This window comes from Mesoplodon bidens (assembly GCF_964165515.1).
Source record: "Mesoplodon bidens genome assembly, chromosome: 3".
NCBI lineage: Eukaryota > Metazoa > Chordata > Mammalia > Artiodactyla > Ziphiidae > Mesoplodon > Mesoplodon bidens.
The window spans coordinates 63,541,516-63,568,054 of record NC_138178.1 but is presented as its reverse complement, the minus strand read 5'-3'; the positions used below and the strand labels follow the sequence as shown (position 1 = coordinate 63,568,054).

Below are 26,539 nucleotides of genomic sequence, written 5' to 3'. Positions count from 1 at the left end.
AAAACAGTAGCATCTAGATCTTACCTGTATGGCCAGTGAGGCCCACAGAAGGTGATTTGCAGAACCACCTCGAAGCCTGGGCTCTCTCTCCTGCCCCATGAGGTTGGTCTCAGACGGCAGTTCCAGAGTCCCCAGGCCATAGGTTTGCTTGGCAGTGAAGGGGCAGTGAGCTGTGGGGAGGATGTTTACATCCCGCCTGCCAGTCCTCCCTCGAGGTATAGAGGAGCTGCTGGTGCAGGGCAGGAGGGTCTGGTTGGAATGGCCCTGGGCCTCAAGGTGGGGGCACTGGTGGAGGCAGAGCTGGAAGGGAGGGGCATGAGGGGGCAGGCTGGGATCAAACTTCTGGCTTCAGAGTCTACCCTGAACCTTCTCAGCAGGTCTGGCTTGGGCCCAGATGTCATGCGTTGGGGCAGGGTAGTCTGCATGAGCCGCAGGAGCCACCAGCAAGGCTGAGGTCAAGTCCAACTCTGCAAATGACTAGCCATGACATCCTGGGTGGGTGACCTCCCGCTCTGCACCCCATCCCCATCTGCCCAGCAGACACGAGTGCACTGCCCTCACAGTGTTGTGAGGACTAAGTGGGGCAAAGTACCAGGAGGGACCTGGCAGAAAGCAAGTGCTCAGGGGACTGTGGCTGATTCTCAAGCAGAATTAAGGGGGCAGTCAGCCTCCAGATATCTTCAAGATTCCAGGGCTAAATTCCTTTGACTACAAGACCCCTGAGAAGGGCTTCCCTGGTGGCGCAGTGGTTAAGAATCCGCCTGCCAATGCAGGGGACACGGGTTTGAGCCCTGGTCCGGGAGGATCCCACATGGCGCGGAGCGGCTAGGCCCCCGTGCGCCACAACTACTGAACCTGCGTGCCACAACTGCTGAAGCCTGCGTGCCTGGAGCCCGTGCTCCGCTGCAAGAGAAGCCACTGGAATGAGAAGCCTGAGCACCACAACGAAGAGTAGCCCCCGCTCGCTGCAACTAGAGAAAGCCCGTGCGCAGCAATGAAGACCCAACGCAGCCAAAAAAACCCCAAAAAGACCCCTGAGAAGAGGTAGGTGAATGTGTAGGTCCTTGTAGCACTGGCCACGCCCATCTCTGTGCTGATCAGTGCACCTGAGGCCCTTGTTTGCTTACCTGAGCAGTGTGAGTCCTAGGACATCAGGGGTGGGTCTATATTGTCAGTGTTCCTGGTGCCCCAGAACAGAAAAGATGATGGGTCACCCTTGGGCGAGTTCCCTGTCTCTGGAAGTAAGAGAATGGAAGTGAACGCCTATCAGGAAGCTGGACAGGGAATTTCTTCTTTAGGTGTGTCTCTGAAGACCAGGCCAAGGAGTGATGGGGAAGGGTTTGGGAAGAGAGTCCTCTGACCATTCTTGGTGGCTTCTCCACAATTTATGGGAAGGAAGGACTTGAGAGTTGTCTTGAAGCTGCATTTGCGAAATAAACTCACTTTTCCTTAGATTGTCTATTTATTTGGCATGGGGTTCCCAGGGCTGCAGGTGATGGATCAGTGGCTTCGGGAAGCATGTGCTTCTCTGAGTGGTCACGAGGGGGCAGCCCAGACTGCATTATCGCTGCTCCAGCTCCAAGCAGGAGGAAGGAGGATGGGGGCAGATCCTGATCTGAGATCTGGGGGCAGGAAGAGGGGCACAGAATTGAACAGCTGCAGGCGCGAGGCACTCTAGGGACAGATTCTCCCTCCTCTGGGGCAAGGAGAATGTAAGCATATGGCTGCTGAGAGGAGGGAGGAGGGGGACTAAAGCACAGGAGGAGAGGAGCCCGGAGGGCAGTGCTGGCCCCAGGTGGGAGGCATGGGGGGTGGCGAGCTGTGGGCTATAGCCCTTCCTGGAGTACCTCTCATCATCCCCTGGGAGGGCAGACCGTGGTGCAGGCTTTCCAGTATCCTGGGCTTGCACACCCCTCCAGGGAAACAGACCTTGCAGGGAAAGGAGGCTAAAGGGGGGCTCTGATGTGGGAGGGAGCAGGCCTGTGTGTAATGAGTATGCTCATTTCAGAGCTCCTGGCCTCCTCCCAGGTCAGCTGCTCCCCTGGGCTCTGCATGGGCTTAGCACAGGCACAGCTGTGGGTAAGCAAAGGACTTCCACCTGCCCTCAGAGTGGGGCCTGGGGCCCTCTCTGGGTGAGGAGGTAGGGTGAGGGAGTAGCCTAGGGAGAAGGCAGCCCCTTGTCACACTCATCATCTGGTGCATCCCTGGGGGTGCAGGGCAGAGAAGGCCAGGACTCTCTCGGGCTGCAAGTTGGGGGTACAGGGCAGGGGCCAGAGAGTTCAGCTACATCCCAGGATGGCAAAGAGGATATCCTGCCCGTTCCTATCTACTGCCTGCCTGCCCAGCTGTGTGGGAGCCTGGCAGGAGGAGGACAGGATCTTGTAGTCCTGAGGAGGGTGGCTCTTGGGAGGGGGCCCGCCTGGGAAGAATGAAGGCTAGGGTTTTAGCCTTGCCTACATCAGCTTGCTGGGTGCCTATCTAGATCTCAGTTTCCCCATCTATGCCACGAGGCTCACTTATTCATTTATTCATTGCATGTTTATCTAGTGTTGAGCTAAGGGCAGGGGCTTTGCCATCCCACACCCCTGGGTCTGAGTCTTTGCCACTTACTTGCTGGACAACTTATGTGATGATCTGGGCCTCAGTTTCCTCATCTGTAAAAAGGGGTGAATAATAGTGTGTGCCCCAAGGATTGTTGATTAAATTTTTATTACATAACGAGGAAAATGGGAACTGGATGCTGTTCTTTGGGAGCGCTCAGTGTAAACACACTGAGAATACCCACACATAAGCTTGCAGATACACAAGGACACACATACTTGCGTGCCCTGAGGTCTGTACACAAAAGAAGCAGCATTCTAAAAGAGGCACCTTTCGAGACTTCCCTGGTGGGCCAGTGGCTAAGACTCCGTGCTCCCAATGCAGGGGGCCCGGGTTCGATCCCTGGTCAGAGAACTAGATCCCACATGCTGCAACTAAGAGTTTGTGTGCTGCAGCTAAAGATCCTGCATGCCGCAACTAAAAAAGATCCCATGTGCTGCAACTAAGACCCAGCATAGCCAAATAAATAAATAAATATTTAAAAAAATTTTTTTTAAAGAGACACATTTCAAAGTCTGGGGCAAAGTAGAGGGGGTATCTGACTTCAGGCCTGAGATGACCATGGTAGGTTAGCAGCTCAGCTGTCTGGGGTGTGGTTGGTGCTCATGGTGTGTGTGTATACACTTGCAGGTGCACGAAGTCTCTCTGATTTCCCCCTCCCTCAGGCCCTGAGATGGTGGAAAGAGACAGGGGAATGGCCAACTTTTCCCCTCTTTACCTCTGCTCCTGGTCTCTGTGATCCTGCAAAAAAGTCCCCAAATGAACTGAAAATAGCTCTGAGTTCATGGACTCAAAAGATACAGGTGTTGGTCCTGCCTCGTCAACTTTCCTGGGGAAACCGTCTTCCCTGTCTGAGGCTCTGTCTGTCCATCTCTTTTTTTTTTTTTTTATTTATTTATTTATTTATTTTTGGCTGCATTGGGTCTTCGTTGCTGTGCACTGGCTTTCTCTGGTTGCAGAGAGCAGGGGCCACTCTTGGCTGTGGTGTGCGGGCTTCTCATGGTGGTGGCTTCTCCTACTGCAGAGCACGGGCTCTAGGCGCACAAGCTTCAGTAGCTGTGGCACGCAGGCTCCAGAGCGCAGGCTCAGCAGTTGTGGCACACAGGCTTAGCTGCTCCGCAGCATGTGGGATCTTCCCGGACCAGGGCTCGAACCCACGTCCCCTGCATTGGCAGGCGGATTCTTAACCACTGCGCCACCAGGGAAGCCCTGTCCATCTCTTAAATGGAGTTATTTCACTTGTGAGGCTGTGCCTTCCCTGAGAAGGGTGGTGATTTGCCCTGGGCACACAGTAAGCCCCTTCCTGCCTCAGGACCTTTGCACATATTGCTCCCTCTGCCCAGAACTCTTTTATCCTCTTCCCTTCCTATTTAATTCTACCTCCTGCGAGAAGCCTGCCTTGATCCACCCATCTAAAGCCATCGTCCTTGTTTGTCTCTTTATTACACTTTTGCTTCTTCTTCAGAAATCTCATTACAATTTGTAATTGGGCATTTACTTGTATGTTTACTTTTTTTAGTCTGTTTCTTCACTAGACTTTAAGCTCTATGAGAGCAGAAATAACCATATGCTAATCTTATTCACAGCTATGTCTCCACCAGCCAGCACAGAACCTCGTACATAGTAGATATTCAATCAATATGATGTAAATTCCTTTTTTGGCATAGGAAATCTATACACATGATACAAAATTCAAAAGTTACAAAAGGATAAAATCTCTCTCAAACACGTGTCCTCTGGACATCCGTTACTTTCTTTAGAGACTTTTTCTTATACATCCTTGCAGGATCTTCTCTGCATGTATTAGTATAGTGTGTTTAAAAACGTAAATGGTAACAAAACTAGATACTTTGTTCTGGAGAATCTTCCATATCATGCATATTATTTTGTATGGATCTATCATAATTTACTTAGTCATTTCCAGATTATTGGAAATAATGGAATGCTGCAGCAAAGATACTTGAACATATTATTGTCATTTGTGTAAGCTTAACTGAAGGATCAATTTCTAGAAGTGGAATTGCTGGGTCAGAGTATGTACTTTGAAAATTTTGATGAATACTGTCAGATTCATTTTTTAGAGGTTTACTTTTTAACTTAAATGCACCTTCACCAGAGTATGAGTGCCTGTTTTCAACACCCTTTCCAGCACAGTGTGTTAGCAGACATTTCATCTTTGCTGATCTGATTGGTGAAAAATTGTATATTGTTTACATTTCTTTTATTATAAGCGAGGTCAAGCATCTCTCTTGTTTTTTGTTAAGGTATAGTTGATGTACAATATTGTATAAGTATCTCTTTATAGTTTAAAATTTATTTGTATTTTACTCTTCTGTTAATCATGTTTTTGTGCGTTTTTATTGGATTGCTGTTTTTTGGTTGGACCTCTTTGCATATTAAGGACATTATTCTTTTATCTGTGTATCACGCAGCGTTCCAGCAGGAAACAGATGGAATTCTCAATTCAGGTTAATTTGGGGAAGCGTTAATAAGGGATTATTTACAAGGGTACATAGGCAGGGAATAGTGGGGGCTCTCGGGGTAGTTCAGTTGCCTGAAGGATGCCACTAGAGGGAGCTGTTACTAGACCCCCCAGGGAAAGAGCTGCACGCGGAGGGATGCCTGAGAGGTCACTTTTCCCATCTCCCATTAGAGATTTGGTTCCAGGAAACCAACTAGAAACCAGAGGGCAAGGGTGCCTGTGGCTGAGGCCCCTGCAGGCCAGCTTCACAAGACAGAGAGCAGGGTAGACAAGGGTAGAGAGGGTATCTGGAGGGGCAAAATGGAAGAGATCCAGCACACATTTGTTGTATGTCTTTTGACTTTACGATTCTTTTAAATGTAGAAAATGATTTACTTTTATTTAGTAGGATCGATCTTTTCAATTTTTTTCAACATGATTTATTCAGTAACATATCTTTGCCCCATTGATTTGAAATGTTACCTTTTAGTAAAAACTTATATGAATGAATGAATGAATTGGTAGAATTTCTGGGCACAAAAACTCACTGCTGTATCATTTGTTACACAGCACTAGACCCCATTGTTACCTGTGGGCCCTGCCTGGGGTTCATGTCCAAAGCCCTGCCATACCCCTAGTATCCTCTGAACTGCCAAAGTGGACATGGTGTGGGTCCATAAGAAGATGGAGGGCTTCCCTGGTAGCGCAGTGGTTAAGAATCTGCCTGCTAATGCAGGGGACACGGGTTCGAGCTCTGGTCTGGGAAGATCCCACATGCCGCGGAGCAGCTGAGCCCGTGCGCCACAACTACTGAACCTGCGCTCTAGAGCCCGTGAGCCACAACTACCGAAGCCTGCGCGCCTAGGGCCCGTGCTCCGCAACAAGAGAAGCCACTGCGATGAGAAGCCTGTGCACAATATCGAAGAGTAGCTCCCACTCGCCGCAACTAGAGAAAGCCCGCGTGCAGCAATGAAGACCCAACGCAGCCATAAAAAAATAAAATAAAATAAATAGATAAATAAAAGTTTTAAAAAAAGGAAGGTGCTGTTCCTGCGGGGTGGCCCAGCCAAGAGTACCAGTGGGCTGGTGGGGAGTGGGGTGGGGGTGGGCATGCATGTCAAGGCTAGTCCTGGGGGGTGGATAAGCCCGCAGATGTGGGACACCCTCTCTCTGTGTGTGCGTGCACATGGGCAAGCATGAGCCTGGTGTGGTCAGGTGTATACCTGTGCGTGAGCCTGCCAGGTGTGCGTTCAGGTGCATCAGCGTGCCAGCCAGGTATGTGCGTGCTTGCAGCCAGGCGTGTGTTTGCAGGTGTGCCTGCTGTCTCCTGTGCCCTCAGGGCCACGGGAGCTGCTTGCTCGCGTGCCTGAGAGTCCTTCTTGCCGTGGGAATTGAGGAATCTCTCAGGCCCCAGGTTAGCACGTCCTCCGAGGTGGGGGTGGAGGTGGGGAGGCGGCCGGTGGGATTACCAGTCAGGTTTGCAGAGCGTGTTTCTGCTCCTCCCTCTCGCTGACGATGGTCACGCCTGAGAGCCTGGAGACCTGGACCTGTTGACACCATCTGCCTGGACAGGGCAAGCCGAGACCCTGCCCAGAGCTTTGGGGGGTTGTGGTGTTGAAAAAGAGTAGTGGAGAGAGATGCAGATCAGACAGAGCTGTGCGCTGGGCAGCCAGGCCAGGAGGGCCCAGCTACGTGGATGGTCGGGCCCAGCTACGTGGATGTTCCCACCCAGTCCACTCCCCACGTAGGCTGCCACGTGGGGAAACTGAGGCCCAGACAGGGTGCATCTTGTCCAGAGCCTCTGGTCAGCAGCCCACCAGGGGTGAACCCTCCGAGACATCCTGCTGGGTATGGACAGGCACAGTGGAAGAGCCCCCTCCCCCCACATCAGAGGGCTCCCTGTCTGAGGGTGGAGGCGCTGGACCCACCTGGAGTGAGGGTGATTGTGCATGAGAGAGGAAGTTGGGGGTGTAGGTGAAGATGCTGCTACATAAGTGAAACCCTGAGTACCGGAAGGACTTCTGGGGGGGAGAACATCCTTTGTCCCCCAGCAGTGTGCCTTGTGCTCTCTGGGGGGATTTCTGGGGCTCTGACCTCATCCCTATCTGCAATGTAGGAGTTTTGGCTGAGCCCTGAGATGGATCCTTCCCTCTCTCTCATCTTTTCTGGCTCAGCCCCTGGGCCCTGACCATCCCTGGACTGGCTTCTTGCACTCAGTTACTGACTCAGTTGGTCAACACTCATCAATTGGGACTGCTCTAGCCAGGCCACTCTGGGGCCACAGAGGTGAATGAGAACAGGGCCCTGGACTCTTGCAGGAGGACCCAGCCCAGCCCCTGGGGAGGGGGTCAGGGATGCCTCTGAAAGGAGGTGGGGGAGGCCAGTCTAGGTTCAAGGACAGAATGTACCAAGAATGAGAGTCCTAGAGTGCACAGGCCCTCCCCTTGAGCAGCATGGGGGGTCTCCAATCTTCCCTGGGGCAGTCATCAGGGGGGCGGTGGCCTGTCCCACTGGGAGGTGAGTTTCCTTCCGGCAGCTCCTTCTCACGCAATGGGCCGGAAGGGGTTGGGGGCCCATTGTTCCCTGTCACGCCAGCACCCCCAGCCCTCCCCAGCTGCTGGGTGGGGGGAGCAGTGGAAGGAAGTAGGCTGAGCCCAGGCCCTGGCAAGACCCCAGTGAGAGGGTGTGGGGTCCCGGGAATGCTGGCTCACACACATGGACCTGGTATATGCACAGCTGCACATGCCATGCCCATGTCCCGGGTTCAGTCCTGCCCCCAGACCACCTTTCCCAGCATTCCTGGTGTGCGTGCATGTGTATGTGTGTGTGTGTGTGTATGTAGCATTGATTTAATACCTAACACTTTACACACTCCATCTCATTAGGCCCTCCCCAACCCTGTGGGGTAGGATTATCATCCCCAGTTGCAAGCTGAGAAAATCTAGACTCAGGAAGGTTATGCAACTGGCCCAGCGTTAGTGGGCGAGCTGGGATTTAGACCTCTCTTTGTGAGCCAGCCTCCTACCTTATCCCCTTTCCCTTTCCCAGGCCCTGCTGGGGATTAGACTCTTATCATTAATTACTGGCCCAGGATAGCATAGAGGGTGCACAGGTGAGGGGGTGGTTTGGGGAAGCATATCAAGTATCACCATGTCGTCCTTCTAATACTAGAAACATCTGCTGGCATGCAGGGCTGTCAGGGAGAGCACAGGTGGCCTCAGTGGAGACCAGAGGCTGCCTCCCTCATCAGTGCAGGTTGAGGGCTGTTGGGTAGGCTCCCTATCCAAAAATTCCCCCTCCCCTGCACAACCTGAGAGCTGCTGCTACAGTTGCACAACCTTGAATCACGGCCCCAATTCAAGGGGCATCCTGCAAACCTGGTGTTATGTCGTGGTACAAGGGTAACCAGAGTGCAGGATCTTGGGGGGCAAATTTTGAGAGAGGGGATCATTAAGGGATGGGGAACTTGGCTCAGGGTGTGATGACCTCTGGTGGCAGCCCCCTCTCAGGGACAGGAGCCAATGACAGGGATAAGGTGGAGGGCTGACTCATGGATTGCGTCTTTGCACCATATAAACTTTGGACTAGGAAAATCCAGCCTCTGGTTTCCCCCACCCAGATGGTGCACTCACCACCCTTCTTTCAGAAGTCCGCTCCCTCCTCAGAGTCCTTTGTCACTTGGAAAATCCTTCCTTAGGGAGCAAGTTGCCTTTGGACTAAGACTTATCTGGGCAGATCTGGGGGGTGTCCCCAGTGACTGGGTTCATTTGCATAGGGACCAAGGGGATCCTGGGAGGAGGTCACCCTGAGGAAAAAAGGAGCCAGGCAGGACCACCTACCCCAGTGTCACAGTCCCTATCAGAAAAAGGATGAGCTGGGCCAAAATAAGAATAGTGATGTTTTTCTCGGTAATTTGTCAAGAAACCTAACCTTTTGGAGTCTCAGGGAGAACTGAGAGTGAGGGCAAGATTGCTTTGTACTGAAGGTGGGGAGGGGTGGGCAGGGCAGGAGAAAATAACAAATGGAGTCTTTTGTGTGGCTCTGTAAGCTTTCTCCTGTGCCACTGTCTTTCCGGGGCCTGGTGTTCAGGGTCCACCTGCCAAGGTGGCATGTGTGCTGTGACTACTTGGACCAGAGACAGATGTTGCTCCAAGGGGACTCAACACTGACTGACACATGGCCTGGTTCAATCAAACTCATTTCTCAAGAACCTGAACTGAGTTAAGTAAAGCAAAGAGCTGGTTAGTGGTGGATGCTTGAGATAAAAGGAGTTGAGAGACTGAACTGAACAAGCTGGGAGACTTAGGGAAATCACTTAATTTTCCCTCTGAGGCTGACGTGGGATTCTCAGCCCAGGGCTTTTCCCACCATTTCATGGGACTCCCAACCCAGGGCTTTTCCCATCATTTCATCTTAACCAAATCACCCCTCCCCAGTGCACTGCACCCCACAGTTTGCCAGATTCTCATGGGATTTCTCCCACAGCCTTAAGTGAGGCTGGCAGACCAGGGGTCATTGCCAGTGGCCTGATCTTCAGGTTTATGGTGCTGGAGAAGACCTCAGAGGTGGCTGAAGATGGGGGATCTGAGACCCAGAGAGGGGGAGGGACTTGCCCAAGGTCACCCACAGGTAAAACCTGAGCTTAGGGTTCCTAATCCTCCAGCCCAGTGTTCTTTCCAACTCTGCACATGGTTCAATGATCGTGTTGCCTTTCTGAGCTGCCCTGTTCTATCTGAACAGTCCTGGCTACGTGGGTGAGGCAGGGGAAGAGACCCTGCACAGGGTGTAAGAGACACAGCCCTGAGTCCTGCCCCAACCATTTCCCAGCTCAGGCTTTCCAAGCCTTGTGCTCCTTATCTCAAAAGGGGCTATAATGGGGCTTCCCTGGTGGCGCAGCGGTTGAGAGTCCGCCTGACGATGCAGGGGACGCAGGTTCGTGCCCTGGTGTGAGAGGATCCCACATGCCGCGGAGCGGTTGGGCCCGTGAGCCATGGCCGCTGAGCCTGTGCGTCCGGAGCCTGTGCTCCGCGACGGGAGAGTGAGAGGCCCGCGTACCGCAAAAAAAAAAAAAAAAGGGGGGGGTGTTATAATGGTGTCTGCCTCCTGGGGTTGTTGTGAGAACAGCCTGGGATGGTGTGTGTCCAGGACCTGCCCAGGGAGGGCCAGGACAGAACCATTGCAGTCTACCTCCAGCCTGCTGTGGGGGGCAAAGTCTCCATGTCCAATTTCTCCTCCTTTGGCTCTGGCCAGAGGGGAGCCCTAAGCCAGCCCAAGTGAGTTAAAGATTGGCCAGGTGTGCGTGAGAAGCTCAGGCCAGTTCCTGACCACAGGGAGCCAGACAGGGCAGTGACCCTGAGTGACCACTGGGCCTGAAATTCCCCAGGGAGCTGGGCCTCTGCTGAGTCTTGGATTGACGAAGTATGGCAATGTCTGTTTGTTGCTTGTTGAGGGTCTTTATGTGTGCCACTAGGGTGCTTCAGTGGAATTTTCCACTAGTTAGGGGCTCTGAAGGATAGGACCATGTCCCCGACAGACTGGAGCTCCCAGAAGAAGGGTTTGTCTCCTTCCTCAGACAGGGCCGTGTTTCCTGAGATTCCGGGGGATGAGCTGCATCTCCATCATCAGACTGGGACTTTTAGAGCAGGTTCATTTCCCCCTCAGACTGGAGCCCCCAGGTAGGCCTGTGTCTCCTCCCTCTGCTTGTGATGTGCAGGACAGGGTCACGTCCTGCTCACCCTCAGGTTCCCAGGACAGGACTATCTTCCCCCTCAGACTGGAGTTCCCTAGGGCAGAGCTGAGCCTCCTTTGTCTGACAGGTGAGCTGAGTTTCCTCAAGGGGTTCCTTGAGGAGTTTGCTTTGGGTTTGAGGACAGACAAGTGGAGCTCAGGTGAGGTGCTTCCTCCCTCCAGGACTTTAGCACAGAATCCAGCTGATTTTATTCTTTTTTTTTTTTTTTTAAGATGTTGGGGGTAGGAGTTTATTAATTAATTTATTTATTTTTGCTGTGTTGGGTCTTCGTTTCTGTGCGAGGGCTTTCTCTAGGTGGGGCAAGCGGGGGCCACTCTTCATCGCGGTGCGCGGGCCTCTCACTATCGCGGCCTCTCCTATTGCGGAGCACAGGCTCCAGACGCGCAGGCTCAGTAGTTGTGGCTCACGGGCCTAGTCGCTCCGCGGCATGTGGGATCCTCCCGAGAGCAGGGCTCGAACCTGTGTCCCCTGCATTAGCAGGCAGACTCTCAACCACTGCGCCACCAGGGAAGCCCTGATTATATTCTTAAATTTATTATTTTCTTCAAAGCCACAGACAGCCATGATTATTTCCAGAATGTTGAGGCAATTCTGCCACTGGATGAACACTTTGAAAATGAGGTCTGGCTCATTTTCATCTCATTTCAGAAAATCATAATTTGTAGGACAGATAAGGCCGAGTCTTGATTAGTAATAGAGAAGGCAAAAACAAACTGATGGGGCTTCCCTGGTGGCACAGTGGTTAAGAATCCGCCTGCCAAAGCAGGGGACACGGGTTTGAGCCCTGGTCCCAGAAGATCCCACATGCCACAGGGCAAATAAGCCCGTGCATCACAACTACTGAGCCTGTGCTCTAGAGCCCGCGAGCCACAGCTACTGAGCCCGCATGCCACAACTACTGAAGCCCGCATGCCTAGAGCCCATGCTCTGCAACAAGAGAAGTCACCACAGTGAGAAGCCCGCACACGACAACAAAGAGCAGCCCCCGCTCGCCGCAACTAAAAAAAGCCTACGTGCAGCAATGAAGACCCAACACAGCCAAAAATAAAAAAAGAAACAAATAATAAAGTTCCCTTTAAAAAAACAAAAACGAACAAACTGAAGGAACGCTTCAGCAAGAGTGCAGATGGCATATATTAGGTAGCAGCTCCTGTTGGTTGGGTGGCATTACAGCTTAGCCCTATTAGTCCTTGTGGTTACTGCTCAGAAGTGGTAGGAAGTGAGGTCCAGCAGCCGTGTATATGGGCTACTTGGAAAGGAGCGCTGGCAGGGTCAAAACTCTGTAAACTCACTCCTAGGACCACAACAGCTAGAGGTTGGTCACTATTTGAACCATCTTCTTACTAAATTCTCATTTTGAACTATTAGTGGCTATTTTCCCTACAGAACACATCTCTAATGCAGTAATAAAAGGCAATAGGAGGGCTTCCCTGGTGGCGCAGTGGTTGAGAGTCCGCCTGCCGATGCAGGGGACGCGGGTTCGTGCCCCGGTCTGAGAGGATCCCACATGCCGCGGAGCGGCTGGGCCCGTGAGCCATGGCCGCTGACCCTGCGCATCCGGAGCCTGTGCTCCGCAATGGGAGAGGCCACAACAGTGAGAGGCCCACGTACCGCAAAAAAAAAAAAAAAAAAAAAAAAAAAGGCAGTAGGAAAATAAGATTCACTTTGCAGAGATCCGCTCTACTGCCCATGTGGCTGGATGAGGCTATTCCAGAAAACAGGGCATCAGGATAGATGTGCAGGCACAGCCATTCTTTCTGTGTCATTCTCTTCTATCTCCTTCTAGGACCGTCCCTGAGAATTCCTCCATCATTTTCCTTCCTTCATCCCCAACCCCCAGGGTGGGTACTGTGGAGTCACACTATACCCAGTTGATCCCTCCAGGCATAAAGGTATGTCCTTGGAAAGAGCCTTGGGCTGGAGGGGTAATAAGGAAGCAGTGGTCAGTTCAGGTGTGTGTGGGAAGGGACAAAGCCCAAATCTCAGCGTCCTCAAGCTCTGTTTTTCTGTAGCCATTTTTTTCAGTGGTGAAGGGCCTTGCTCATGCATATAAAACATAATGAACACATCTTTCATTTTGTGAAGACCAAAGCAAACTTATTATGCACTTAGAATCGAGGACTCTTATGAGGTAAACTAATTCAACTCTTTGCCTCCATTTTGCAGGTGGAAACACTGGAGGTGAAATTAGGGAGCTTCGGAGCAGCAAAGGGGGCTTTGGCACTATGGAAGGGAGCACAGTGAGTGCTCCACCCCCAGGGCTATGTGAAGAGAGGGTAAGGCCTGGGCCTTTTCCCCCTAATGTTTTGCCAATATTTTATTGGATTACTTGCCTTTTGTGTTTTTAATTGATAGACTTTAGTTTTGGAGCAGTTGTAGGTCATAGAAAAATGAGCAGAAGGTACCGAGAGTGCCCATGTACCTGCTCTCCCTGCTCCCAGTTTCCCCTGTATTAACATCTTGCATTAGTAGGTAATTATTTTACAATTGATGAACCAGTATTGATACACTTTTATTAACTAGAGTCCATAGTTTACATTAGGGCTCACTCTTCGTGTTGTACATTCTCTCGGTTTTGACAAATGTATAATGCTGTGTACCCACCATAACAGTATTATACAGAATCGTTTCACTGCCCTAAAAACCCTCTGTGCTCCACCTGTTCATCTTCCCCTCCTCCCACCCACCCCCTCACCCCTGAAATCCTGGCAACCGCTGATGGTCTCCATAGTTTTGCCTTTTCCAGGATGTCATATAGTTGGATTCATAAAATAGGTAACCTTTTCAGATTGGCTTCTTTCACTTAGCAATATGCATTTAAAGTTCCTCCATGTCTTTTTGTGGTTTTGATGCTTGTTTCTCTTTATTGCACACAATGTTTTATTGTGTTACTTGCCTTTAAAAATTGTGGTAAGGGACTTCCCTGGCAGTCCAGTCGTTAAGACTCCATGCTGCCAATGCAGGGGGCGCAGGTTCAATTCCTGGTCAGGGAACTAAGACCCCATATGCTGTGCAGTGCGGGCAAAAGATTAAAAAAAAATTTGTGGTAAAATATACATAAAATTTACCATTTTAACCATTTTTAAGTGTGTAATTCAGTGGCATTAAGTATATTCACAATGCTGTGCTACTACCACTACTATTCATTTCTAGAACGTTTTCATTGGCCCAAACAGAAACCCTGCACTCATTAAACAATAACTCTCTATTCTTCCCTCCCCACCCCACCTGCCCCAGCCCTGGTAACCTCTATAATACTTTCTTTCTCTGTAAATTTGCCTAATCTAGATACCTCATGTAAGTGGAATCATACAATATTTGTCCTTTTGTACCTGGCTTATTTCACTTGGTATAATGTTTTCAAAGTTTACCCGTGTTGTAGAATGCATCAGAATGCCATTCCTTTTTATGGCTGAATAATATTCCATTGTATGTCTAGGCTACATTTTATTTATCCATATATCTGTTGTTGGACACTGGTTGTTTCCACCTTTTAATTATTGAGAATAATGCTGCTATGAACATTCCTGTGCCAGTTTTTGTTTGAACACTTGTTTTCAATTCTTTTGGGTAGATACCTAGGAGTGAACTTGTTGGGTTATACGTAATTATATGCTTAACTTTTTGAGGAACTACCAAAGCATTTTCCACAGGGACTGTACCATTTTATATTCCCACTTGTAATGCATAAGGGTCACAATTTTTCCATGTCCTCACCAACACATTAATGTCCATTTTTTAAATTGAGATATAATTGACGTATAACATTATATTAGTGTCAGGTGTAAAACATAATAATTCAATACTTGTATATATTGCAAAATGATCACCATAATAAATCTAGTTAACATCAGCCACCACGCATAGTTACAATTTTTTTTCTTGTGGTGAGAACTTTTAAGATTTATCCTCTTAACAAGTTTCAATTATTCAGTATAATATTGTTAACACTAGTCACCATGCTGTATATTACATTCCCATTACTTATTTATTTTATAGCTGGAAGTTTGTACTTTTTAACACCCTTCACCCATTTTGCACCCCCTGCCCTCACCCGAACCTCTGGCAACCAACAATTTGTTCTCTATACCCATGAGCTTGGTCTTTTTGATTGTTTGGGGGTGTTGGGGGTTTTTGTTTGTTTGTTTTTGGATTTCACATATAAGTGAGTTGATATGGTATTTGGCTTTCTGTGCCTGACTTATTTCACTTAGCAGAATGCCCTCAAGATTCATTCATGTTGTTGCAAATTGCAAGCCTTCCTTTTTTATGGTTGAATTATAAATATATATAATCATAATATATATATCCCATATTTTCTTTATTCATTCATCCATTGATGGACTGTTGGATGGATGGATAATAGCCATTCTGACAGATGTGAGGTGATATCTCATTGTGGTTTTGATTTGTATTTCCCTGATGATTGGTGATATTGAGCACTTTTCATTTATCTGTTGGCTATCTGTACGTCTTCTTTGGAAAAATGTCTATTCAGTTCCTCTGCCCATTTTTAAATTGGACTGTTTAGGAGTTTTGCTATTGCATTGTGTGAGTTTTTATATATTTTGGATATTAACCAAAATATCAGATATATGATTTGCAAATATTTCCTCCTATTCTGTCAATTGCCTTTTTATTTTGTTGATGGTTTCCTTTACTGAGCAGAAGGTTTTTAGTTTGATGTAGTCCTGTTTGTTTATCTTTGCTTTTGCTGCCTTTGCCTTTGGTATCAAACCCAAAAAATCATCACCAAGACCGATGTCAAGAAGCTTACCACTTGTGTTTCCTTTTAGGAGTTTTATGGTTTCAGGCCTTATGGACAAATCTTTGATCCGTTTTGAATTAATTTTTGTGTATTGTGTGAGATAGTGGTCCAGTTTCATTTGTTTGCATGTGGCTGTCCAGTGTTCCCAACACCAGTTGTTGAAGAAGCTATCCTTTCCCCATTGGATATTTTTGGCTCCTTTGTAATAAATTGATTGACCATATATGCATGGATTTATTTCTAGGCTCTCTATTCTGTTCCATTGATCCATGTGTCTGTTTTTATGCCAATACCATACTCTTTTGATTACTATAGGTTTGTAATACAGTTTGAAATCAGGGATCATGATGCCTCTAGCTGTATTCTTCCTTCTCAAGATTGCTTTGGTTATTTGGGATCTTTTTTTATGCTTCCATGCAAATTTTAGGATTGTTTGTTCTATAGCTGTGGAAAATGCCATTGGAATTTTGATAGGGATTGTCTTGAATCTGTAGATTGCTTTGGACAATGTGGACATTTTACAATATTAATTCTTCCAATCCATGAGCATAGAATATCTTTCCATTTATTTGTGTCTTCTTCAATTTCTTTCACCAGTGTCTTATAGTTTTCAGTGTACAGGTCTTTTACCTCCTTAGTTAAATTTATTTGTAGATATTTTATTCTTTTTGAAACAATGAGATTGTTTTCTTAATTTCTCTTTCCAATAGTTTGTTATCAGTGTATAGAAATGCAACAGATATTTATATATTGATTTTGTAGCCTGAAATTTTACTGAATTTGTTTATAATTTCTAACAAATTTTTTAGTGGAGTCTTTAGGGTTTTCTATATATATCATGTAATCTGCAAATAGGACAGTTTTACTTCTTCCTTTCCAATTTGGATGCTTTTTTATTTCTTTTTCTTGCCTAATTGCTCTAGCTAGGACTTCCAATACTATGTTGAATAAAAATGGTGAGAGTGAGCATCCTTGTCTTGTTCCTGATCTTAGAAGAAAGCTTTTAGCTTTCACCACTGAGTATGATGTTAACTGTGAGCTTATCATATATGGCCTTTATTATGTTGAGGTACATCCCCTCTATATCCACTTTGTTGGGAGGGTTTTTGTTTTTATCATAAATGGATGTTGAATTTTGTCAAATGCTTTTTCTGCATCTATTGAGGTGATCATATGATCACAGTCTAGTGGGTTTTTTTGTTTGTTTTTCGTTTTTGGCCACATCACGCGGCTTGTGGGATCTTAGTTCCCCAACCAGGGATAGAACCTGGGCCCCCTGCAGTGGAAGCGCGGAGTCCTAACCACTGGACCGCCAGGGAATTCCCAAATAGCTCTCTAGTTTTAAATTTTTATTTATTTATTTATTTATCATTGCGGTTCGTGCACTTCTCACTGCAGTGGCTTCTCTTGTTGCGGAGAACCGGCTCCAGGTGCACAGGCTTCAGTAGCTGTGGCGCTTGGGCTTAGCTGCTCCACGGCATGTGGCTTCTTCTTGGACCAGGGCTCGAGCCCATGTCTCCTGCATTGGCAGGCAGATTCTTAACCTCTACGCCACCAGGGAAGTCCCTAGTTTTTAATTTTTATTGTAGCCATTCTAGTAGGTGTGAAATGGTACCTCATTGTGTTTTTGATTTGCATGTCCCTAATAACTAATAATGTTGAGTGTTTTTTCATGTACTTGTCCATTTGCATATCTTCTTTAGAGAACTGTCTATCCAAGTCTTTTGCCCATTTCTGTTTGTCTTTTTTCCTTTTAGTTTTGTTGAGATATGATTCACATACAGCATGATATAAGTTTAAGGTGTACAGCATAATGATTTGACTTACAAACATCATGAAATGATTATCACAGTAAGTTTAATGAACATCTATCATCTTGTATAGATACAAAAAAATTAAAGAAATAGAAAAAAAGTTTTCTTGTGATGAGAACTTTTAGGATTTACTCCCTTAACAACTTTCATATATAATGTACAGCAGTGTTAATTATATTAATCACATTGTACATTACGTTCTTAGTACTTATTTATTTATCTTATAACTGGAAATTTGTGCCTTTTGACCACCTTCATTCAAATTCCCCTTCCCTCCCCCTATCTCTGGTAAGCACAAATGTAATCTCTTTTCCTATGAGTTTGTTTGTTTTTTTTGAAATATAACTGGCCTACAAAACTATGTTAGTTCCTGATGCCCAATGTAGTGATTCGATATTTCTATACATTACAAAACGATCGCCACTTTTTTGCTCATTTAAAAAATTGGTTTGTTTGGTTTTTTTGTTGTTGATATGTAGGAGTTCCTTATATATTTGGGATATTAATCCTTTACAGATATGTAAATTGCAAATATTTTCTCCCATTCTGTGGCTTATCTTTTCACTATTTTGATAGTCCCCTTTTGATGGGACCTGGGCTTTTTGAAGGTAACCCAAGCACTTCTGGGGGGCTTATCTTCCCCTAGCTATGGATGAACAAATCAGAACATTGTGAGAGGTCAGATATTCTCTACCTTTTGAGGATAGGACATGAGGGATCCCCCTTCACCCATCTGGGTTTGGCCTACAAGGCTGGGTCCCTTCCTCTCCATTCCCTTCAAGTGTTCCAAGATGTGAATCATACAGGAAAGAAGTAAGAACAGTGAACTGAGCCTAGTCTAAGGACTTGAGAAACCAGGGCTTACTGACACATACTACAACATGGATGAACTTTGAAAACATCATGCTAAGTGAAGAAGCCAGTCACAAAATACCATTTATTGTATAATTGCATTTATATGAAATGCCCAGAGTAGGCAAATCTGTACACACAGAAAGTAGATTAGTAATTTTCTAGTGCTAGTGGCGTAGGGAAGGTGGGTTAGGGGGAGATGGAGAGTGACTGCTGAGGGGTATGGGTTTCTTTACTGGGTGATGAGAAGGTTCTAAGATTGATTGTGGTGTGAAAGCACAACTCTGTGATATACTAAAAGCCATTGGATCGTACACTTTTTTTTTTTTTTTTTTTTTGCATTACGCGGGCCTCTCACTGTTGTGGCCTCTCCCGTTGCGGAGCACAGGCTCTGGACCCGCAGGCTCAGCGGCCATGGCTCACGGGCCCAGCCGCTCCGCGGCATGTGGGATCCTCCCGGACTGGGGCACGAACCCGTGTCCCCTGCATCGGCAGGTGGACTCTCAACCACTGCGCCACCAGGGAAGCCCTGGATCGTATACTTTAAGGAGGTGAATTATATGGTCTATGAATTATATCTCTATAAAGCTGTTAGTTAAAAAAGAAAAGAAAAGGAAAGAAACAAAGATTCCTCAGTGACCTCCACCCTTCCCTCTGCCTCAGAATGCTGGTAACTTCTTCACTTGATGGGGAAGCGCAGCCGTGCCTGGACGTGCTCGCAGCGGGCAGGCTTCATGCTCAGCCCGTAGGTAGGGGTTAGGTCCACTTTCACACCTGGTGGCACGCTGAACTCCAGCTGCTGCAGCAAGATGGCCAGGAAGAGGAAGATCTCCCACTTGGCCAGGACCTCCCCTATGCACCGGCGCTTGCCCATACCGAAGAGCATCACTTTCTCACTCAAGGTCTTGCTGATGGTGGTGTCATGGGCAGTGAGGAATCTCTCCGGCCGGAACTCAGATGGGTCCCCCAACAGCTTCCTGCGAGATGAACAGAGGAAGTGGTATCTCTGGGCTGGGGAGGCCCTTCGGGAAAGGCCTGGGCCGGGGACATCTGTGTTAGAATAGATCTAGAGCAATGAAAGGAGAGTGGGGAAAGGAGCCAAACTGTATTTTGATGTTTATTTCTTTTACATAGCTCTCTCTAAAATCACCAGCCTTGAAAATAGTGCTTTTTAATATTAATTTTTTATCTTAAAGAAATAATACTTTAACTAAAAGAAATTAAAAGAAGGAACACATGTCCGTCTCTATCCTACTCAATATACAAGGGGAATCAACCGTCCATCCTGGTTTATGCTTATTGTTTTGGAGTATTTATTTACAGCATCCTTTTTCACACGCAGAAGTGCCCTAGTTTGGATGGTAAATTATAGATCCTCCAACCTATAAAGTGAGATTTTCCAAAGAGGTCCCTAAGCCACTCACATCAGAATCGCCTGAGATACTCCACCTTACCTACCGAAGAGGAATCTCAGGGGACTGGGCACCGAAATCTAAAACCAACTTCCTTGTCAATGCACTAAAGTTTGAGAAAAATTGACCTAAATTTTGTCCCTTAGAGCAGTCTGCAGAGCCATCGAGGCACCATTCCCTTATTGTATAACCAGTTCCTAGGGGGACAAACAGCCTTCCTGACTGCTGAACTTCACACATTTTTCGGGGGGGGATATGTACTCACGGGTCATGATTGACCTGCCACTGGTTTATGAAGACACAGCGTTCCTTGGGGATGTAGAAGCCGTTCAGTGTTGTGTCCCTTATTGTGCTAAGGAGGGAAGAGGGCTCTGTCAGGCTCAGGGGCTGGAAAACTGGGGTGTGTCTCTGGAAGGTTGTTTTTTTTTCTTTTTAACAATTAAAAAGAAAGTTGACTATAGTTAATTTATAATGTTGTGTTAGTTTCAGATGTACAGCAAAGTGATTCAGCCATATATATACCTATATATTCTTTTTCAGGTTTTTTCCATTATAGGTTATTACAAGATATTGAATATAGTTCCCTGTGCTATACAGTAGGTTTTTGTTGTTGATCTTTTTTATATATAGTAGTTGTGTATATATTAATCCCAAACTCCTAATTTATACCCCCCCGCAGAGGTTCTTGCTCCTCCACCCCACTCCAATAGCCTGTCCACCATGGTTTCTATACCGTACACTATGAGGGAATATCAGGAGCAAGGAAGGGTTGAAATTATTCTTCCCCTTTCTCAGATCCTGTTCTTCAACAAATGTTTACTAAACTTTTCTCTGTACCCAGCTGTGCCCTTGGCCATTCTCTGGAGCCAAGAAGCAGGCAGTCTGGGCCAGTCCTGGGGAGTTCCCAGCTTGGCTGAGACATCAGGCCTCTTCCTCTGGGTATAACTAGACCAAAATATGGGCTGAAGTAAGTGTTCACTAATTCTCCTGACATTGTTAAAATCCCAGGACCTAATCAAGGACCAATGGCTGTAAGTCCTACAAAATATCAGAATGAAGTTATGCCAGCTGGATGAATCAAGAAAGGCTTCTAGGGGAGGGGAAGTTTGTGTCAGGATAAGGTAAGATAGGATTCTGGTAGCCAGAGAAGAATGTAGACCTTCCAAGCAGAAGGTCCAGCATAAGCAAAATTGGAGGCTGGCTGGTTCATGCTTATAAGGGATGGTGAGGCCAGCCTGGTGGGGTTGAGAGTACCTGTAGGGAGGGAATGTGAGCAGAGGTGAATGAGTGCTGAGGTCAGAAGTGTGGTTTTTCTCCTGAGAGCCGGGTACTTTGATCATGTTTGGACTGGATGGGGGCAGAGTAGAGGCCAAGGTCTGTGAGGAATCTGGTGTCATGGCAAGGAAGGAGATGCTGAGGTCTGACCAGGGCCAGAGCTCAGAAGCTGGGGAGAAAACATGGCAATGATTTCAGAGGTGGGAGGGCAGAATAGGCAGGCCTCACCTGTGGGGGATGGTGAAGGGGACGAAGGAGGAGTGTCGGAAGGTCTCCAGGATGAAGGCCTCCAAATAAGGCAGCTGGGATCTGTCGGAGAGCCGGGGCCTCCGTGCCCTGCCAATCACTGTGTCTGCAGAACACAGAGGACGGACAAGGCTTAGGGGTTGTCCTGACTGCTCCATGGCATCTGCATCCCCAATCATACCAGGTGTCACTCTATGTGGTACTATGTCTTTTTACAGGTCTGAGACCCACTGATCCCCCAGTATCCTCTAGGCAAGGGTGGGCACCACTGTATGCCCAGGGCTTGTACTTAGTAGGTACATAACAGCTATATGTAGATTGAACAGATGACCTGGGACCCTAAGGCTTCTCTCCACCAGAGGGTTAGGGGACACTACATACCCAGCTCCTCCTGGATCTTCCTCTGTATCTCAGGATTTGTCACAAGGTACAGAAGGCTCCAGAAGATGGCTGTTGTGATCGGATCAAACCCTGGGCAGCATGGGGCAAGGTGAGGAAGAAAGGAAGACAGGAACAAGATGGCAGCATTTACCAAGCACCCACCATGTATGTACCAGACATTGTCTTTCTCTGCCTCCTTTTCCCCCAAAGCCCCTCACCCTGAATTTTCTAAGGGCAGAGGTGGAGTCACCTCAGCACAAACTTGAGTCACTGCTTTCATGATTAGTTGCTGGAATTACAAGGGCCTAGACTTATAGCCCAGAGAAGCCTTTACTGTTTAGTTGGGGAAACTGAGGCCCAGAGGAGGAGAGGGACTTGGCTGAGTTTTCACTGGGAGTTGGTGGTACAGCCTGGGCTCAAATCTAGAGCCTGGGCCTGGTCTCTGTGTCCTGCACCATCTGACATGTAGTTGGTGAGTTATCTGATGGACCCCGGGGCTGGGCAACAGCAGGCACTGAGGGATGGAGGGGCAGGGGTCTAGCTCCTACCGGCTGCAAAGATGTCGTTGACAAGGTTGACAGTCTTCTTCTGGGGCATGAGGCCTCCACTAGCTCTGGAGTTATCCTCGTAGTGCTTGAACAGGGCACCTATGATGTCCTGGACTCTGTTCTGAGGGGGCACAAGCTTAGGAGCACCCCAGCACTTCTGGGGTAGAAGTCTGGACCTTGCCCCATCCCATCTGACACCGTCTGCTGGCCTCTGGGCAGTGGGTTGAGCTCACGACAGGAGCTGGTGGTAGCCCAAGGTAGGGCTTAAAGTATCATTTCATGCCCCACTGACCCTTCCTCCCAGTAACCCCAGGGGTCCAATTTCAGAGAAGGAGGTTGGGGTGAGTACAGGGAAGTAAAGTGACACCTGAGCTGGGAATTAGTCTCTGTCAGAGTTCAGTTTCCTGCAGAACAAAAGCCTTCTCATGATAACAGCACCCCACATTACAGGGCTCTGCCAGGGCCCCATTCTCGACCTTATCTCTCTGGGGCTTTGAGCAGCCCTGAAAGGGAGGCTACAGGCATGAAGAAACTGAGGCCAGAGAGGGAGAGGGATTGGCTCCAGGTCACACAGGTGATCTGAGAGGTCCCAGAGCCTTCCTAGGCCTTGGCTGCACACCAGGTGTGTGGGTACCTTGGAGCTGGGTAAGAGGGGCCACACACAGACTCTTGGGTGCCCTCACACCACCCATACCCTGGGCTCACCTTGTCAAAGTCCTGATAGTGCTCCTGGACCATTTTCCACAGGAACTGCATGAACCTCTGGTTGAAGCTCTTGTACTTTTGCAGAGCAGAGTTGGGCAGGTATTTAAGGATGGGGAAGAAGTCCACGGGGCTCCCGGAGGAGGCAGTCTCCACGAAATCATGGGTGCTCCTCACAAGGCTGACCATCTCCTCACTGCTCTGGGGGAAGTGCTGCCCGAAGCACATGGCACCAATGACCTTGGCCACTGACACCACCACGTGGTCATAGGGATCAAAGCGCCCAGGTCCCGCCATCAGCTCCTGGAACTTGTCGATGAGGGCCTCAGCCTCCTTGCACACATGCATCTCCAGGTAGCAGGAGGACGAGGAAGCCGGGTCTGAGGCAACGGAGAAGGAGTTGAGAGCATTCTGGGCCAGACGTCGCCGGGCAGCCCACACTGGTCCAGAGTCTGCGTTGAAGGTCATACTCTGGCCATCAGCGACTAAGGTGAAGCTGTAGAGGTCAGGCCGGCCCTTGAAGTCATCACCCTGCCGCACCAGGGCCTGCCGGATGGTGTCCAGGCCGCTGAGCACCAGCACGGGTGTGCAGCCAATGCGGATCTGCAGCACGTCTCCATAGCGCTGGCTCAGCCGCGACAGGGCCAAGTGTGGGCTCTTCCCCAAGGTCAGCACATGCCCGATCAGGGGCCAGCTCCAGGGCCCCGGTGGACTCTTCAGGCCTTTAGGGACCCGAGGCTGCCAGGCCCTGACCACCCAGAATACCAGGCAGAAGGTGGCTGAGGCCAGGAGAAGCTCTGTGGCTGAGAAGGGAGTGGCCTGGGACAATGCCATTTGTACCAACTACAGGGGAAGAGAACGGAGGAGCCAGACTGAGGGACGAGATAGAGCCACTCATTCATTCATTTACTCAGTCAATAAGCACTTGTACATGTTCTGTGCTTGGCTCCCAGCTGGACACCAGAAAGACTAAGTTGCATTCACTAAATTACATGGATCCTTCATCCCAGGAGCTCACCCATGGTGTATCACAGAATCTGAGCACTGGAAAAGAGCCCTGAGATACCCAACTTGAGCGTCTGAAATCCCAGCCCTGGCCATCCCCTCTGCCCATCACCTGTTACCAATTCTGAGGCTGAAGTGATCACTTCAAAACGGAGAAGCACTCTTGTGGACCCCAGTGCAGGGTGTATGCTGGGCATTGTACCACGGGGACCCTTCCTGCTGATACCTCCTCATACTCTGGGAACAGGGAGCTCTCCCCGCTAGCAACGCTGATGGGATCAAGGTCTCAGGGCTGATGCAAATGGCTTCTGATGCCCCCTTCCCCAGGGCATTCTTTATCAAGACCAACCAGGACACCTCCTCTAAGGACAAGTCCCCATTCTCTCAGAGTCTTTTTTTTTTTTTTTTGGCTGCGCGGCACAGCATGTGGGAATCTTAGTTCCCAAACCAGGGATCAAACCCGTGCCCCCTGCAGTGGAGGTGTGGAGTCCTAACCACTGGACCACCAGGGAAGTTCACCCCCCTGCCCCATCCTCTCACAGTCTGGAAGGCTGAGGTTGGGCTGCAGCCAGGGCCAGGGCTGCCCTCATGCCAGGTGGGGGGCCCTACCCACCTCTTCAATCCAGTCACACTAAGGGTCCTTAGAGGTGGCCCAGTCCAGGCTTCTCATTTAAAAATGAGGAAACCAAAGTCTGGAGCTGGGCAGCAAGAACTAGAACTCAGGACTTCTCTGGTGGCACAGTGGTTAAGAATCCACCTGCCATTTCAGGGGACACAGGTTTGAGCCCTCATCCAGAAAGATCTCACATGCCGCAGAGCAACTAAGCCCATGCGCCACAACTACTGAGCCTGTGCTCTAGAGCCCGTGAGCCATAACTACTGAGCCCACGTGCAACAACTACTGAAGCCCGAGTGCCTAGAGCCTGTGCTCCACAACAAGAGAAGCCCCCGCTCGCCGCAACTAGAGAAAACCCATGTTCAGCAATGAAGACCCAATGCAACCAAAAAAAAAAAAAAGAAGAACCAGAACTCAGGCCTCCCACACCTAACCCAGTGTTCCCCCATATCCTTCCATCTCCACTGGTTCCCAGGATATATGATGGGGGATCCCAAGGGCTAAGAAATGAGCCCAAGAAAGGTACCTGTAGAGGCAGGTGCTTGAGATCAGCAGGATTGCGGGAGCTGATACAGAGCTTCTGGCTCCGGGTGAGTGGCCTTTTGTAACTACCACCCCAATCAGGTTGGCCTTGCTGTCCTGGTCACCTGATATCAAAGTCACCAAAAAAAGTTGAAAGGATCAGCTCTTGGCCTTGAGCCATGATCCCTCAGCTCCACCTACTTCCCAGGGCCCAGGGGCAGCTCTTCTGGGGATAGGTGCTATGTCCCTGGGGAGGAATGTCCAGCTCCTTTCAGGGTCCAGAGTTGGGAGGTAATGCTTATTTCTCTCAAGGGCAATGCAGGGTGCTGGGAGTGAAAGTTCTCTGGGCTAGTCCAACCTACTTTCCCATTGTACCCACGAGGAGGGACCCTGCCTGGGGGCACTCAGTCCAGGCTAATCAGTGGGGGAGACTCACTGCTCCTCTCCAGAAAGGTGTCCTGTAATACCCCTCCAACAACCTGTGAAACCAGATAAAAAATAGGTATGTTCTGACCACCTCTGAATTTCAGCCCGGGTCCTTAATCTGAAAACAAGAAATGATGAGGATCCTATATTCTAAAGAGAGGCTGCCTCAGCCTCCTCCCTCTTGGTGAGAGATGGTAAAAGTGAATGAAGAAAATTCATGCTGTGGGGGCATGGCAACTGGCTTGGAATCTTCAAAGTGGTCAATGTCATTAAGAAAGAAGAAAAAAAAGATGGGCTTCCCTGGTGGCGCAGTGGTTGAGAGTCCGCCTGCCGATGCAGGGGGACACGGGTTCGTGCCCCTATCCCGGAAGATCCCACATGCCGCGGAGCGGCTGGGCCCGCGAGCCATGGCCGCGGAGCCTGTGTGTCCGGAGCCTGTGCTCCGCAACGGGAGAGGCCACAACAGTGAGAGGCCCGCGTACCGCAAAAAAAAAAAAAAAAAAAAAAAAAAAAAAAAAGAAAGACAAGGGCCTTTCCTAGAGCAAAGAGACTAAAGAGACAACCAAATGCCAAAAATGTGTGAAGGTTGATTGGGCCCTGGATTTAAAAAACTTTTTTTAAAGCTACAAAAGACATTTTTGGGACAACTGAAGATACATGAACAAGGACTGGAGATTAGATGATATTATGGAATCAATGTTAATTTTTTTAGATATGAGCCTAACATCATGATTATGTGGGAGAATATTTCAGGAAATATTCTTAGGAGATTAATGTTCTTAGGAGATGAATGCTGTAGTGCTTAGGGGATGAAGTATCATGATTTCTGCAACTTATTTTTAAATGATTCTGTTTAAAAAAATGTACGTCTATCTGCGTATCTCTATAGAGAGGAGAGAGAGAGTAGATATGACAGACGTCAGCTATATAAGAACCTACGTGAAGGTACATGGGTGTCCATTGTATGAAAGGGAGCTTTGAAGTGGAGGGCTGGCTGTTGTTTGGTAAGGAGTCCCATGATGCTTCTCTCCTCCCTCATCTCACAAAGCCAAGTGAAGGAGCTCCAGGAGACCCAAACCTTAAGAGTGGGATATCTTCAAGAAGGGAACTCCTCAGCTGTGAGTCCAGATGGGTTGGACCATGGTGAGGGAGACTGTGGCA

General features: G+C 48.5%; 1 protein-coding gene across 1 annotated transcript; it reads right to left on the bottom strand.

Annotated features, from left to right (window-relative positions):
- Positions 1 to 18,316: 18,316 nt before the first annotated feature.
- Positions 18,317 to 25,049, bottom strand: LOC308613652 (cytochrome P450 1A2). The gene is made up of 7 exons (XM_081227450.1): positions 24,957 to 25,049; positions 22,813 to 23,652; positions 22,108 to 22,228; positions 21,560 to 21,649; positions 21,161 to 21,284; positions 19,923 to 20,009; positions 18,317 to 19,222 (listed from the first exon to the last, which is right to left on the bottom strand). Exons 2-7 carry the CDS (start codon positions 23,641 to 23,643, stop codon positions 18,925 to 18,927), a joined length of 1,551 nt encoding a protein of 516 aa, XP_081083576.1. The 5' UTR covers positions 23,644 to 23,652; positions 24,957 to 25,049; the 3' UTR covers positions 18,317 to 18,924.
- Positions 25,050 to 26,539: the final 1,490 nt, after the last annotated feature.

Excerpts from the sequence above, each read along its gene's own strand:
- LOC308613652 (XM_081227450.1), bottom strand. The coding sequence starts at position 23,643 with ATGGCATTGTCCCAGGCCACTCCCTTCTCAGCCACAGAGCTTCTCCTG. Across the intron at positions 22,229-22,812 it reads ACTATCAGGACTTTGACAAG|AACAGAGTCCAGGACATCAT; the intron begins GTGAGCCCAGGG and ends GTGCCCCCTCAG. Across the intron at positions 21,650-22,107 it reads CAACGACATCTTTGCAGCCG|GGTTTGATCCGATCACAACA; the intron begins GTAGGAGCTAGA and ends CATGCTGCCCAG.